At 37.7% G+C, this 17,546-nt stretch overlaps 1 protein-coding gene and 1 long non-coding RNA gene across 2 annotated transcripts in view; both read left to right on the top strand.

Moving 5' to 3' along the window:
- myom2b (myomesin 2b) overlaps window positions 1-2,906 on the top strand; it is a 62,104-nt gene extending 59,198 nt beyond the window's left edge. Inside the window, exon 36 of the mRNA XM_065250446.2 lies at window positions 2,003-2,906. Coding sequence (XP_065106518.1) covers window positions 2,003-2,428 — 426 coding nt within the window. The 3' untranslated portion in view covers window positions 2,429-2,906. The remainder of the gene's footprint in view (window positions 1-2,002) is intronic.
- A 4,606-nt stretch (window positions 2,907-7,512) lies between these two features.
- On the top strand, window positions 7,513-10,498 carry LOC135730514 (uncharacterized). The gene is made up of 3 exons (XR_010525995.2): window positions 7,513-7,954; window positions 8,771-8,939; window positions 10,148-10,498. It is a non-coding gene; the product is annotated as an uncharacterized lncRNA (long non-coding RNA).
- The last annotated feature ends 7,048 nt before the right edge of the window (window positions 10,499-17,546 follow it).

Below are 17,546 nucleotides of genomic sequence, written 5' to 3'. Positions count from 1 at the left end.
GAAGCGCAGGAAGCCCACTGGGAATACAGTGAATTCTGCCTGTGAAAAAATATCGGTGGGATTACGATTCGCCCGAATAGTCGATGCTGGAAATGCCTAGCATCCTTTTCTCCTTCAGATCAAATAAACACAGCAGGTCACCGGCTCTCAAATCCATTAAAGCCAATATTTAGGTGAATTTGTGTAGGAGAGAAGACCTTTCACGTGATCTACAGAGATCACGTACATTGTGCTTTTGTGCTTTCTCCAGAGGGCTCTCTACTGTATAAATGATCCTTTATAGTTCCCATCAGTAAAAGCCTAAATGAGCTGCAGTGTTTGTCCATTACTACTGTATGAAACCTGTCATGTAAAACTGAAAAGGCTAGTTTTGTAAGGATGTAAAGCAAATGAAAATAACAACAAGGATGGATTGGTGGCATTGTTATGAAAAAGCTAAATGTTTCTTCAGAACGGGTAAAAACATTAAAAGTGCAGACCTACTGTATACACTGATTAAAAGAGATGGCCCCTCGCTGATAATGGGGTAAACAGGTACTGCCCCTTTAAAAAGGTCCTAATATATACAATTTAGGACATACATTTTGTAGCAGTAGTACATTTGCGGTACTAATTTATCACTCTTTGCTACCAATATGATGCATCCCAAGTGCTTCTTTACAGAGTATATGGGCGGCAGTGGTTCATGTAGTTTATCTACAAATCGGAAGGTTGGTGGTTCAATCCCTGGCTCCACCTGACCAAGTGCCAAGGTGTTCTTGAGCAAGACGCCTAACCCCAGCTGCTCCCGATGAACTGGATGGCGCCTTGCATGGCTGACACCGCCGTCGTGTGTAAATGGGTGAATGTGAGGCAATTTGTAAAGTGCTTTGGATGGCCATTGTTCTATGAAAGCGCTATATAAATGCAGTCCATTTACCATTTATATATTTTATACCCATTAAAAATATTTATATATTTATACCCATATATTCTTAGCCCATTAAAAGTTTAAGTTCAACTTAAAAAAGTAAGTTATCTGGTTGCCTTAAATTTTTGAGTAAATTCAACTTAATTCAACATAGTTAACTCAAAAAAATATTTGAAAAAATAAAAATTTTAAGACAACCATTTTTAAATGTAACCAATCTTTTTACATTGTGAGGTAATTTACTAGCAAAAAATGTTTAAAAAATATCCAATATACTTTTTTCTGCTTCGTAGAAATGTGTCTGGTTTTACACTGTACAAAGTGAAAGGTTCTCTACTTAACTCATTTCCTGCCTTATTTTTTGCAAAAGTTTCCCGCCAGCATTTTCACAAAATGCCTTCCAGGAAATTTTTCTTCTGAAAATATGTAAACATACAAATATATCAAATAAATAACAGACCCTCTGCTTTCAAGCAAACAATAAATAAACAAATAAAACGGGAAAAAAACGTTCATCCTATCTTTACTTTTTTCTCTGTTTTTAATTTTTTAAATATGGGTATTTTTCTTCAAAATTCAAATTTTTTGAGCAAAGATCTGAAATAGTTGCATTTTTTAAAGGAATTTTGTTAGAGATCAGATTCAGAATGATTATCAAAACATACACAGAGTTTAAAATTAGTAAATATTTTTTTGCTTCAGTTTTTCTATAAATTGGGTCACTTAGCCATCTAGTGGATATGCGCGGTATTACAGATTACCATAAAACTCACCAGAAACATGTTTTTTCAGGCAAATGTTTTCTCTTAATTGACGAGATAACTCTTCAATGGTGAGTTTAATGAGTTAAAAAAGTACTTTAATTCGTAAAACCTAAAATAATTACTTATTAAATTTATAAAAAAATTAAATAATTTAAGTAAAAAAATTTGAGGTGGAAAAAATTAACAAAAATAATTCAATTGGTAACACCTTGAATATTTAAACATTTTCAGCGAAACACTCAGCTTAATATAGTCATGCTGTTTCTCATGACTACATTTTTCTTCCTTCAATAATTCATTTCTGAAATGTCATTCTCATTTTCTCCAGACTCTTAGTTTGACCTGCACAGTGTGTGGTGACCCCAAACCTCTGGTCAGCTGGTCTAGAGGTGATCAGGAAGTAGAGCCCAGTGATCATTTTGTCATCTCCATGGACTCGAGCAAGTTCGCCAGTCTCACCATCAAAGGCGTGACCCTCGAAGACTCCGGCAAGTTCACCATGACGGTGCAAAACAGGTATGGCGGAGAGTCAATCGACATCCTCGTCAGCGTGTACAAGCACGGCGACAAGATCCCGGACATCAAACCCTCTCCGGCGCTCAAGAGGATCTTGCCTCCCACAGGTCCCATTATAATTCCCGAAACGAAGGCTTCCAGCCCCACTCCCCCTGCCGCCAAGACATCAACTCAAAGCGCCAAATCTCCAGCCCCAACCCGTGGCATGAAGTCCCCCACTCCCATTAGAAAGAAGTAATGCCCCAGTTCTCCCAATTTCCCTGCCAGCCCAAATTTGATTATAGTGCGTGTCAAGGAATAATGGAAGTAGAATTATGAAGTAGATAGCTTTTATCACCCATAAAGCACCATAATATGAGCAACCATCTATTACAAAAATGTGTGGGAAGTGTGTGCCATAGAGGGCGGAGCTAGTTATATTTAGCACCTTGAGAAAACGTGTGAAGCAGTGGTTGCCTAAGCTGAGTGGGCTCGGCTCTAATGAATCTTACTTCCTCTTCCCGGAGGTGCGTGGAAAAAAAGCTTTGATGTTAGTTTATTAAATCTCTGTTTTTAAATGCTATTCTTTCAATTCGTCACTGGAGGGTTTTGCAATCTTAGTGGATGGATGACCTGAGAGCAGGACCGCCAGCGGCAGCAACAAGCCCATCTCAGCCTCTCCTCATGTCCTCGCCTTTCTCTCCTGCTTTGGTGTTAATAAAAGAGGTTGAAACCACCATCCCGTGTTGTCTCTGCATTTCCATCGCAAACAACACAAACACGCGGGCTGATAGTAAAATATGAATGCGATTAGAGAAGCTGCCAGCTCATTTGAAACGCATCAGCACTTTTTCTTCGGCTCTAAGGCCGGTTGCACCCTGTACTTCACAAATCATTTCATGTATATGGAACACCTAGCTTGAGCTTCTTTGCTGCCAAGTATAGACCAGCACTTCACCACAATGCATGACTTGCTATTTGAATTGCTTGGCAATTTTCCATACACAACCACTTTTCGATCTCTTCTGAAATAAATACGTTTGATTTACAGCGGGACACATAAGCAGTCTTTAAGAAATATGATAATAACAAAATACGAAAACACATATGGTCACATTCCAGCTTAAGATTTATTCGCCAGACATTGAAAATATCTTGCATATTCACAATATAAGCTTTTATAAAGCATTACTAGTCATGTACAAGTCATGCTCGATTCATGTTACATATGAAATGGTCATATAAGCAGTTTAAATTATGCTCGGTGGAGATTTATTACCATTGAGTGTAAGTGTGCCACTCTTTCATGTAAATAGGATTTTAATGTTGATCAAGTTTGAAATAGTTTCATTCCAAATTCCCAATGTATAATTTATGTCAGTTATTAAAACAAATACGCTTTGTTGTAACCTATAAATCACTGTCAGACGCAATGCAAGCCTGCTGCTGCAGTTACTGTATACTGTATACATGTCAGGTTTTACATTTGCCAATCAGAAATACTTATTTAATCAATATTACTATCAATGTTTTTACCATGTACAGTCTAAAATCAGTTTTTGTTTAGAAACGCAGTGCTTTCCTAAATGCCGCTTGGTTTTATTCTTTGTTATGGCATTCATACGAATGTAAGCAATGCACTGGAAAAATGCAGTGTTTTTGTCAAATCAACAGATATTGATTTGACAAATTTCTAGTGGTGGATTTCTAGTGGTGAGATTGTGAATTGCAACCAACAGCTCACCCCTCAATTTTAAAACACATACAGTATGGTAGCCACCGCAGGACAACATGCAGGGTTCCCACGGGTCCTTGAAATCCTTGAAAGTTTGTGAATCTGTGGAAAAAAATTCAAGGGCCTGCAGTTTTTGAAAATATACATACATAGATACAGGTCATTGAAAGTGCTTGAATCTATTTTATGCAAGACATTTTCTGAAAAAAAAAATCCATATTATTCCCTGTGTAGTGTAGGATAATATCATAAACATTTTAGACTTTTTGTGCACACGTGCTAAACTTCGCTTTAAATGCTTATATCTTCTGTATGGGAATGTTGATTCATACCAAAATGCTTTTTTGCATAGTTGTGTTTGACACATGAAAACGTCTCGGGTTACGTATATAACTGTTGTTTCCTGAGAAGGGAACGAGACGCTGCATCTCCCTTGCCATACTTCCTGCGTCCCTGTAACGCCGTCTTTGGCAATATTTCAGACAGCGATATACTTCCTGGCTCCCGCGTCACCCTGTCGTTAAGCCTCACCATTGGTTGAATTTGATCTAAACATTCAGACGCACTTACCCCTGGAGGCGTCCCCAAAGTGTCACCGCAGTGACGCAGCTTGAGTTCCCTCGAAAGGGAACTGTAACAATGTATCTTAAAAGGTAACACAATGTAATCTTGCTCTCACTTGAAATGTGTCCCCACATTTAGTCCTTGAATTTGAGGTTATTGGACCTGAAAGGTCCTTGAATTTGAAGTTAACTAAGGTGTGGGAACCCTGAACATGTCATCATCGTATGAGACGACGTAGGGATGAAACCACTCTTTAAACAGATTGTCCATTTAAGGCTACTGTAGAAACATGACAGCGACTTCCATGTAATTACACCCGAGGTGTATGTAAATAAAAAAAGTGTAATACTAAAAGTGTTCATAATAAAGTTATTTATATTATATTGCATTTCTCCTTTTAGAGATCCTTCTAAAAGTTACACACTGCACCTTTAACAAATTAAGTTAAACAATTTATGTCAACTTATCACAGGTCAAAACTTAAAATAGTAGGTTTTTACTTCATGCTGCATTTTTTACAGTGTGGCATCAGTGTCCACATTTTCTTATAAAGCTTTTCATAACATAGCTTCTTTTATAATAATGAATAAATGGAGATTTTTAATAGTACATTGATGAAATAACTCCAGTAATCACTTCACTACAAAAAGACATTTTACTGAAATAATTAAAATGCAAGTAAATGAGCATGAATTAAAACATGAAAATTGAATCATTCGCTCTGAACTCGGATTTCTATGGCAACTCAAAATCTCCTTCCAAGACAAAAGACACATCAACCCTAACGTGATAAATGATTTTATCAAACAGGAAAGTATTGACTTCATAATGCGCAGCTTGTAAATGCCATTCTTGCGTGATAGATTATCGCCTCTGAATTCTAATGGAGTCGTATAGCTGTACTCCCCGTGGCTGACCAATGCTGAAACAACACACAGCATGAATCTTACATCAGAGGTTTAAATGAGACACATGGTGGCACTGGTGTCCTTTTACCAAATCTCTGCAACCTGTCACCCCAGTGGAAAAGGCGCTTAGTGTTAAGCACAGATTTTAAAGGAAGGGCAAATAATAAAACCATGCAACATGGACTAAACTAATTTCCCCAAAACAGTTATTTGGTGGTAATCCAATATCAGAAACTTGATTTGATACAAAGCCATTGGCGCTGGGTGACACAGGTAAGAATATAATAACCAGGACTAAAATAAATGCATTGCATTAATAAAAAATAAGATTAGCCAACACTTTTGTACACAAAAATATTTACCTGTATACCTAACCTACAATAACAAACATTTGGAGTGTTTTATATCTGCCGTTCCTTTAGGTTGGTGCTTTAAAAATGTGTGTCTGCTATTAAATGATGTAGTTGTTATCTTTGCAAGGAGTGAAATGTTACAATTCACTGTGTAATCCGGGTTACTTGTAACATAATTTGGGGTGAGATGAGGTAACAGTAAGATTTCCACCAGGGTCATACTGTATGTAACATTGTAATAATAAGATAATGACAAAAAACGGATTTTGAAAGTTTTAACTCTTAAATTCTTGTAAAACTGACCTGTGCTACAACCATCCCTGGTCTTGTAAATAACATTGGGCTACTACATTGAGTTTTTTAGGGGTGAATTACTTAATCTGAGGTTTAAAAAAGTGAAACTGGGTGGTCAACAAATTTCTAGTACTGTAGCTCCTAAAAATGGAGTTCAAACAGGCCATCATAACATCAGACTTCAGCAAAGTAAAGGAGAAATGGATTTATATTAATATATATATATATATATATATATATATATATATATATATATATATATATATATATATATATATATATATATATATATATATATGAACATGTATAAATCTTTTCATCAACTGCCAAAGCACTCACATGGGATTGTGAGATATAGCCAGGATACATCTATGCTGTCTTTGAAAATGGAGCAGATGAAAGCAGACTGGATGTTGTGTAAACACTGAACAACTCACACATGCCTTAATGCTCTCCACTGTAGGTACTGTCTGTAATGAAAGCATTTTTTAAGTTTTAGACACATTAATACATCCCTGGTTTGAGGCTGTTTTACTCACAAGTCATTTGGTGATAATACAATTAGTCTAATGAAAACACAAAACTTAGTGGACAAATAAAAAGCACATTAAAATTAGAGCAGTAAAATGCAAACACAAATCAAATATGATTCAATTATTTCAGTCATTCTATTTCCTATTTTGAATAACTATAAGTAATAGATGAGAGGCTCAGATCCAAAGGCAGCTAAATGGCACCTCCTTAAAAAAATGAGATAATGATATTAACAGACTGCTCTCAGCACATATTATCAAATCCTTTTGCTTAATTCCGGCCTCAGGCCATTCACTAATCTTGTTGGCAGAATCCTTCGATTTTTCAGCAAAGTCCTCAAAGTGTACGGAAGATGAATTGGATGAACAAAGGTGCATGAAACGACTGAAACACATTCAAACTTGGGTCCCTTCTGAGTACTTGGATCTGAAAACAACTCAAATGTGGCAGTCACCACAGCGCCACCTAAAGTGTGCTTCATTTTTTTTACTCTCTGATTTTAATCATTTGCAATGTTTTTTGCAACTGTTTTGCAATTGTCCAAAGAAGTGGATTTGTTTAGAAGTGGAGGTTTTTGCCAAAAAATCTTGCATGTGACAGTGCCACGTAAACAGCGTTATACAGTCACATTTAAACGCGGAAAACCCTATTTTTGCAGCTAATTTGTTAAATACCAATGAAATGACTAAAGCAGAAAGTTGTAGTTGAGTCAAGACCAAGACCAGATGTCCGAGTCAACACCAAGTCCAGATAAAGCTGGATGTGGACTCGGTCATGACTCTGACTCGACATTCGATCGATGGTCTTGGTCTTAAAGGTGCCATAGACTGTACAACTGTATTTACCTAGACATAGATGAATAATGCAATGTTCTGTACAGTACATGGTAATTCAACCCATAGTACCTACTGTACACTGTAAAACTTTTCTGTAAATTTACAGCGAATTTCTAACAGTATTGTACTGTATTTTCAAAAAACAGTGTTAGACTGTATATTTACAAAATATTTACAGAATGTCTGTAAATGTACAGAATTGTCCTGTTTTCAGCATGCAAAATTCGTAATACAGAATAATACTGTAAAAGCATTGCATTGTGGGATTGATTTCCTTCGCGCTCAATATTTGAATGTAAGCAGAGCTAGTGCTTCGGAAGTTCGGACGCCCTTTATTTGTTAGGATTGGTTATTCATATAAACAACGACGATATGAAGACAACGCGTTCAACTTTTAATCTATATCTGCCTGTGATGTGAAAACGTACATGGAACATTTAAAAGTTACACGACGACGCGGCAGACATGAGAGGATTATGCATGCAGCAAGAAGACGGGGAGAATACAATGTGTCTGTGATGAAGATAAACGAAGATTGACTGACTGTGCATCATTGACACGGTAAGACACTGTTGTTTTATTCGATTGCATTTCTGAACGGTTTGCACGAGTTGGCTATTTTTAGGAGCTGCGTTGTTGTTACGCTAACTTGCTAAACTCTTAACAGACAGCACACGACACGTTGATAAAGATGTTTTTGTAACTTATCTGTCTGTTAATTCTTTCGTTTTTGACGACTAAACATGATAATGTGAATTGCCCTAAAACAACACAATGTTGCTGTCTGTCGGTGCGTTGTGATTTAGCTTAAGTTAGCTTGTAATACACGTAAAGAACAAAACATTTCAGCTTGTTCTCAAATATACACCAAGTTAAGTTACTTTGATATGAAAACGTTGTGGTTGTAGCCTACATTCATCACAAATATAGTTTTATTTGTATTTTAAAGTTATTATAAGTGAAATGATGTCAGACTTATCTCAGATATTAAAGTTTAGTTGTAACCCCCACCTCCATTACATCGTTGTCACATCATTTAAAAGTGTTTGATTAACATATTTTTGCAATTATCACTCAAATTTGGTGATGTATAGTATATGTATGTAATATACTTCTATATACATTACCACTCAAAAGTTTGAACTTACTTCCCATGTCCAAACTTTGGCCTGGTACTGTATACAGTACCAGTACAATATACTGTAGTATATTTGTATTGTCCTGTAATATACACATTTTCCCCTAATATCTGTATTTGCATCGGTTGAGCTCAAGTTATGTTTAATAGTTATATTTGTAAATGGCTAAATAACATCACAAAAATAGAAACAAATTTTATTTTAAATATTTTATCTTTTTTGTTTTGGTCAATTTCAGGTCCGTCTCTAAGCAACCAGCGCTGGATGTTGAGCATGGACGGTCAGGTTGTGTGTGAAGGAGAGCAGCGCAACTTTGTCTCTGGTCTTGCAACGCTGATTGCCTCATTCTACAATTTTAACCTCCTTGATCTGGAAGCGGTGGCATGCACCCTTGGGTTTGTTCAGAGGTTAGATGCACATTTCCCATTCATATGTTAAAATTATTTTTTTTTACATATTGTGAAGGTCTGCATCAAGATGCAAAGCGTAAAACTGAAACTTCATATTTACATTAAATAAGTAAGTATGAACTGTATTCATCTGACCTCAGTTTTTCTCCGCTTACACTTTTGGCATGGTTTTTGTGCTGAAATTCTGCCAAAAGCATTGCAAGTTTGCAAACACAATTTTATGAACGACAAATACAAATTAATTGCGCATAATCTGTCTCGGTGTGTAAAATAAACCACTTTTAAATGTGTAAATGACTTGTTCCATACTGAGGGTAGGGTGGCCATTCGTGCCAGTTCCGCCGGACACGTCCCGAACATGTTTTCGGGTGCGTTCTCCGGAAGTTGCGTTGCTCGAATGCATACGTCGAATGCATAAGATTGCTTTTGGCCACCCTAACAGAGGGTAAAACTATTTCCTGAAATAACCGGACATTAACAGTTTTGTCATAATTCTCTCACTCATTTGAGCTTGCTAGCGCGTGTGGAAAGGCGTGGCTATCAAATGAGGCTTTTAATGACTCGTTGTTTTCTCTTTTATGATTGGTTGAATAACGGCAGTAGTTGTCTCAGTATCCGGTAGCCCAGTAGATATTGAGTTATTTCAGGAAATTGTTTTATAAAAACTGGTTTGTTTTACACACTAAAAAAGATTCTGTATGATTCATTTGTGTTTAACGTTCATAAAACTGTATTTTTGAAAGAATGCCACTGTTTGCACACTTGCAATGCTTTTTGCAGTATTTCAGCCCAAAAATCCATGCCAAACGTGTAAATGCAGAAAAACTGAGGTCAGATGAATACAGTTTATATTTATTTAGCCTAAATATGAAGTTTTACAAGACATGAATTACGCTTAAGATTAGCAGTTCAATGTTGCCAAACTTTTTTCTTATGCCTGCAACTTGATTTACACCTTTACAAAACAATGTCACCTTTATGCTTGCAATGTCACATTTCCATTTTGACCAGTGATTTGTTGTTTTTAACAGAACATTGATCTTCCCCCATTTCTTCTGTTTAAACCAAATAATTCAATTAAATTGCACAATTATTAATACAGATTTATTTGTTGTTTTTTAATTACTGTGTAAAATAAGAAGACTTATTAAATTTTTTTTATCAACATAATAATGATTGTTCTTGTTTGTTTTTTTGCCTTGCAGATGATTTCTCGACATCAACCTGGAACATGGATCAAAGATGAAGAAAGGGAAAAAGAACACTACAGTGAATCCACAGGTTTCCACTCTTCTTAGAAAACTTACAGACTTTAAATGCAATTTTGTTTAGACACTTCCACTATCCAGTGTAGTTGAATTAAAAGGAAATAAAGTTTCCTACATTGTTAATGATGTGCTGTTAACTGAAGTACAAACGTACAGCTGGCATTTCATCCAATATGCTTATGTTAAAGAATTAATCCACTTTTAAAATGATGCAAAAAAAAAGAAAGTCAGGAGGGAAAATACAGTAAAGGATTAGTCCACTTTCTTAAAGGAGTAGTCCACTTTAAAGATGGGGTCCATTGACTTTTCAGAGTAGGAAAAAAAGTAAGTCAATGGGCCCCATCTTTAAAGTGGACTACTCCTTTAATAAAAAAATCCTGATAATTTACTTACCCCTAAGTCATCCAAAACGTTTATGTGTTTCTTTGTTCAGTCAAGAAGAAATTAATTTTTTTTTGTTTTTGTTTTTTTGAGTAACACATTCCAGAATGTTTCTCCATATAGTGGACTTTAATGGACTTCAACAGTTTACAGTTTAAATGCAGTTTAAAAGGGTGCATACAGCTTCAAAGGGCTCTAAACTAGGGCTGCATGATAAATCGCATGTGATTGTCATTGCGCATCTTGTCGGTAGAGCCGGTTCCTTGATTAGTAGTAAATCGCCATCACCTGCTTTCAGATGGAGCAGCATGTACTACACAAAGCCATAGATCACTGACAATCATGGCAAAATTTGCATTAATAATATGTATGCGATATGGCCCAGCTTGTCAGTGAACTACGTCTCTGTCTAGTAAAAGCTGCTCCATCTGAAAGCAGGTGATGAGATGCGCATGACTATCGCATGTGATTTATCGTGCAGCCCTACTCTAAACTATCCAAACTGATGCTTAGGGGTCTTAACCAGCAAAAATCATAACTTTCGGCAAGAAAAAAAATATGCACTTTTAATCCACAACTTCTCATCTTGCATTTTCCGTGTGATGCGCCAACGTGATGTCATGTAATGCATAGGCATGTCGAAAGGTCACGCATCACAAATGTGAAACACACACTTGCAGACCATTTTAAACAATAAACTGACATAAAGACATTAATTGTTATCATTCCACATACAACAACGTCTGAACGTTCCTCTTTCTCCATGCTTGTAAACACTTTGCATGCATCACGTGTGACCTTTCAACATGCTTAAGCATTACGTTAGATTGCGCTGGTGGGACACAAAGCTAGTGCAAGATGAGAAGTTATTGATTGATAGTACTTATTTTTTATTTTTCTCAATAAAAATGATGATGGTTTGCTAGATAAGATCCTTATGCCTTGGTTGGGATCGTTTAGAGCCCTTTAAAGCTGCATCAAAACAGCAAATTTTAAACTGCATTTAATCTGTAAACTATTGAGGTAAAATAAAGTCTTTAAAATTGAGAAAAAGCATGGAGTGTTTTCCCTAAAAAACTTAATTTCTTATTGACTGAACAAAAAAAGACATCCACATTTTGGATTACATGTGGGTGAGTAAATTATCCATATTTTTTATTAAGAAAGTAGAGTAATTAGGGCCCGAGCACACCAGGGTGTGAGGACCCTATTGTTTTTGCTCCGTTTATTCTTCTTCTTCTTCTTCTTCTTCTTCTTCTTCTTCTTCTTCTTCTTCTCCGAAATGGATCGCATTTTTGAGGGCCTAAACATACCCGAAAACTCATGAAAATTTGCACACGCGTCAGAAGTGGCGAAAATTTACATGTAGTATAGGCGTCAGAAGTGGGCGTGTAAAAATGGCTCGATAGCGCCACCTGCAAAATTTCAATAGAACAGCCCCCCCACTACGAAAAACTTACAGATACGAAATTTGGTAGGATCATCTATTACTCCAAGACCTACAAAAAAGTCTCTTGGAGCTAAGCTCTAAACCCCACAGGAAGTCAGCCATTTTGAATTTTCTCTGTCATTTTTTGACATTTCCAAGCGTCGTACTTTAACGAACTCCTCCTAGAGATTTAATCCGATCATCATCATATTTGGTCAATATCATCTAAAGGCCTTTGCGATGCTAAATTGCGGAGCTTTTGACTTTTCATTGGAGGGCGTGTCCGTGGCGGCCTGGCAAAGTGTAATGTTTCGCCATGAAACAGGAAGTTGATGTAATTCAGGCATACATTGTCCGATCTGCCCCTGACTTCACACGTTTGATAAGGGTCCAGGCCTGAACACATCAACATGGCATAATTCAGTAACACTCATAGCGCCACCTAGAGGCAGCAGGAAATACCATGTTTGACGCTGTGACTTACTGCTCCTAGGTATTTAACCATATCAACATCATATTTCACCAGTGTAATCTCAAGACCTTGTGTGATGATAAAAAGCAACGACCTTGACTTTTCATTAAAGGGCGTGTCCGTGGCGGCCTGGCAAAGTATCGCTAATTGAATCACATTTTGACAGGCTAAACAACCTCAAAAAGTCATAAAACGTTGCACACACGTCAGAAGTGGCAAAGTTTACATGTGGCATAGGCGCCAGAAGTGGGCGTGCAGAAATGGCTCGATAGCGCCACCTGCAAAATTTCAAGAGAACAGCCCCGCCGCTACGAAAATCCTACAGAAACGAAATTTGGTAGGGTCATATATCACCCCAAGACCTACAAAAAAGTCTCTTGGAGTGAAGCTCTAAACCTCACAGGAAGTCAGCCATTTTGAATTTTTGCTGTGATTTCTGTGCAAATTTTGTCATTTCCAGGCTTCGTACTTTAACGAACTCCTCATAGAGATTTTGTCAGATCGTCATCATATTTGGTCAATCTCATCTAAAGGCCTTTGCGATGTTAAATTGCGGAGCTTTTGACTTTTCGTTGGAAGGTGTGTCTGTGGCGGCCTGAGAAATTTCAGCGTTTTCGCCATGAAACAGGAAGATGTTATAACTAAGGCATACAATGTCCAATCTGCCCCACACTTCACATGTTTGATAAGAGTCTTGGCTTGAACACATTTCAATGCCAATATTCAGCTTCAGTCCTAGCGCCACCTAGAGGTAGCAGGAAATGCCTTGTTTTACGCTGTGATTCACTGTTCTCAGAGATTTAATCAAATCATTATCATATCAGGTGAGACTGATCTTAAGCCCTTTGCGATGATAAATTGCGAAGATCTTGACTTTTCGTTGAAGGGCGTGTCCGTGGCGGCCTCGCAAAGAGTGATGTTTCTCCATGAGAAAGCTGTTGTAACTCAGGCATGCAATGTCCGACCTGTCACAGACATCATACGTTTGACAAGGGTCCTGGCCTCAACACATCAATGTTACAACAATCAAATACAATCATAGCGCCACCTGCTGCACAAAGGAGGTGTGGCACTTCAAAGTTCCTTTGAATATCCGCCTATATTTACCCACTGAAATTTCAATCCCCCTGGTTCATTGCTTTACTAAGGCCATAGAGTGGCGGTGCACATGCGTGCGAGGGCCCTTCCATCACTGCTTGCAGTTTTAATTCTTTAATGTATTTTCCCTCCTGACTTTCTTTTTTTGCATCATTTAAAATATTTTGAAACATTTCCATTCTTTGAAAGTTAATAAGATCACTTGATTGTTAATGTTCTGATAATTCATAACTGTTCTGTCAACTGTTTATTAATTGTAATTCATACAGCTGACATTTCAGCAAACATGTTTATGTAAATTTTATGGCCTTTGCTTTTAAAAAATAAAGTTTTATATTCTAAGAATTTTGTATTTGTGTATTATGTATTTAATTTCCATTTGAGACTATTGTTACTGTTACACATATAATATAAATTCCTAATTTAAAAGTGGCATATCAGTAAAATACAGAATGGGTTATAGTTCTGTAAAAATACAGTAATTTGCTGGCAATATAGCTGCCTGTATGTAAATTTACAGTGTAAAGTTTTACAGTGTATACTGTAAAAATAAATAAATTACAGCGTTATACTGTATCTGACAATTACAGTGCAAGACTGTAAATGTTGTTTACAGTAGTGGTTCTGTAAAAATACAGTAAACGGCTGGCAACCCAGCTGCCAGTATTTTACTGTAAATTTACAGTGAAAAGTTTTACAGTGTATAGTCACGTACATTTTTTATTATTTTCTGACACTGTCACGTTTTTCCACATTTAAATGTGACCATATCACGCATTTCTGTTGACGTGTCACTGTCACGTGTTACTCAACTGTTTTGTCTTATTTTCTTACTATTGTTGCTTCGGTACAAGAAAACATGTCAGATGCACCAGAACTCCTCAAATGTATATACTGTATGCTAGAGGTCTACACGGGTCCAAAAATTCCTACCCGAACCCGATCAGACCCGTAAATGTGCTACACTGAACCGACCCGGACCCGTCTGTTGTTTTGAAAGCTGGACCAGGAACCGACCCGGACCCGTCTATTATTTAAAAACTGGACCCGGATCCGACGCGGACCCATCTATTATTTAAAATCTGGACCCGAACCCGTCCGGGAAGACACAGACCCGACCGGCAAATATTCTTTAGCTAAATGTTATTAATAAGTCAATAAACAAGTAGCGAATATTAAACTTTTTGTCTTACCCATAGAAGTTAAGGGCGATTTATAGTCGTGCGTAGGTCCTACGGCGTAGCAGCGACGGCGTAGGTTCCGCGTCGGTTTTCATTTATACTTGTGCGTCGCCGTCCGTGTCGACGTGTAAACACACGCGAAACCGCTGGTTGGCAGTAATCACGCGTGTGACCACAGTAGCAGCAGAAGTCGTCAGAGAAGAAGAAGCTAAGCAAGTTAACCCACAAACGAAGAAGAAATAGCAACTTGTTGTGTATAATTTGAGAAGACCAGCAATGATGGAAGTAAATAAACAGCGACTTATGTTGCAGTTTGAGTTAAATCACTCCTCAACTTGGCTCATCTTTGTTTTCTCCGTCTCAAACGAAAATACCTATGACGCAGTTTTTTTCCCTGACGGGAGGGGTTCTGGTGGACCAATCACAGAGCTTGCGGTCCGCGTAGCGCCGAGGCGCTGTTAGAAATTTTGTGAGGTGCACGCATAGATATGTATATAAAGGCTAGATGGCTCGTCCGCGCTGATGGCCAATTGAGTGGAACGTCCGCATTTTGGCGGCCATCTTAGGACAGGGCGCTCGCTCACTCGTAGCATTGAGTTTTAATGATGCAGGTACTTTTAAATGACCATAACTTGCTTAATTTTTTACCGATTTTCAAACGGATTGGTTTGTTATAAACGTCAAAGATGTACCTATGACACTGAATACGTATACTAAAAATAAATAAAAAATTCATGAAACATGTTAAAGCATCCAGAATTATAGCCACGTTAATAACGTTTGTAAAAAACCAAACCGTTTGTAAATCCGTCAAGAATTCAGCAAATTACGAGCATTTTAGTTGGCGTATGTCACTCACCTTCCGTCCACAGCAGCAGGGAGCAGCACTATGGCAGCACTGACCTAAGATGGCCGCCAAGTGACGACACAGCTGACTCCGCCTTGAGCCATCTAGCCTTTATATACATATCTATGGGTGCACGTGTGGCTACACAGAGCTACGCACAGGCTACGGATAGCCTACGCCGTAGGACCTACGCACGACTATAAATCGCCCTTTAGTATTCTCCCTCCTTGTACCTGACTGTGTGATGCACAATCCTTATTTCCAAGAAAGTTCCATCCAGGTTATTCCTCTCTTGACGATTGAAATGTTTAATGCTTATTCCAGCTTTTAAAGTCCACTTTACAGTCATGGTGATTAATAACGCAGTTTTATATTTGTTGTGTATCGGGTCAACTTGCTTAATAATGTTTGCCCATTTGGATTATAATAACGATTGCTCATTCAGTGCCATGGATGCTTTCGTTAGCTTTACTTCTGCTATCATCTCTGTGCTCTTTGAGTCGCGAAAACTTTAGATATAACAGCAAGACGATCAATTTATACTATTATTATAAAAATAAGAGAAGTCAGTGCAAAACGTGCGGTACGGCGGTCCCGCCTTCTAAATAAAGAGCCAATTGTCAAAGGTAAAGTCACTGCGTCTCACTGCAGAAGCTCCTGACTGGTAGCCAGAGACACATTAAAAGAGCACATGCGCATTAGCTGCCTGGTTGGAGAAACAAAATATAAACTTTTTAACGCAATTTTAGCTTCATAGAAAAAATGTATGCGACAGTTCATCTAAGTTTTTGTTCCTGTTTTTGAAATATTTTATTTAAATGTGTGTGTGTTCTCCGAGTCTGATCGACCTCGGGTATTACCCACAATGTTAAACAGACCCGGGACCTGAAGTAATAGATTGAGACCCGACCTGGACCCGGCTGATCATTTAAAATATAGACCCGAACCCGTACGGGTCCCGGGTCGGGTCCCGGGTCTTCGGGTCTCGGGTCTTCCTGGTAGACCTCTACTGCATGCACCTGTATATGTGTATATTTAACTATACTGTGCATATAACTTTATTGAGGAACCCCAGAAAAGAAACATTTGTTATGAAACTGAAAATACTGGTACTGAAAAAGTCAAAAAGTTTTCTATTGTTATCGTTGCCTGGTACATTTTCACTTAAGGCGTTTTCACTCACAGAGATAATCTGAGTGTGGGTGAGGATGCTTTGAAGATCTGCAAGCTTTCACTGTGATGAGCAAAAAAAGAAAGCCTTGGCAACAGACAATGTTAAGATTCTTATAAACACAAGCACATGCCCTAAAATGACTGTGACAATGCGGTGAAGCTTCCAGCTGCCTGCACTACTCTGCATTTCATTAACAGAAATTAAAACTTCTTTTCAATGGCCTGAATTCACACAACTGTCATTTCCGTGTACTGCTTTTACTGTCAAAAAGAAGGGTCTTATTTATGCGCAATCAGTGTAGACATCTGAGAGAACCTAATGCCTTAAAGCACTAACATTTTGTGTTTTTTGTCCAGACATGCCACACTGTTGGTGATATTGACGTGGGCTGCTGGACCAGAGAGAGCAGAAACTTTACACCAGTCACATTAACAGATGATAAATAAATGAGTTTTTTGGGTTTATATATAATAAACTAACGGTAGCATGCTGACTCCATGTTACACGATCATTGGTTCTCACAAGTCTTGTGACAAGTTATCATATGCTTTGTCACTTTGTCTCTAAATATGCTTAAAATGCAAATAGTTTCTCTCACAAATATTTAATTTCGCAGCAGAAGATACATATTAACCCATCCATCAGAGTTAACTCTACATTCGGCATAATCTGGAGACAACCTTATCTGTTATGCATTTTTGACTCTGAAGTAAAAGTGACATGATGAATATACTTGTCATTTTACCTCCCCATC

Source organism: Paramisgurnus dabryanus, chromosome 20 (genome assembly GCF_030506205.2).
Source record: "Paramisgurnus dabryanus chromosome 20, PD_genome_1.1, whole genome shotgun sequence".
Taxonomy (NCBI): domain Eukaryota; kingdom Metazoa; phylum Chordata; class Actinopteri; order Cypriniformes; family Cobitidae; genus Paramisgurnus; species Paramisgurnus dabryanus.
Note: the sequence above shows the minus strand (reverse complement) of the source record. Positions and strands in the feature narration are given on the sequence as shown.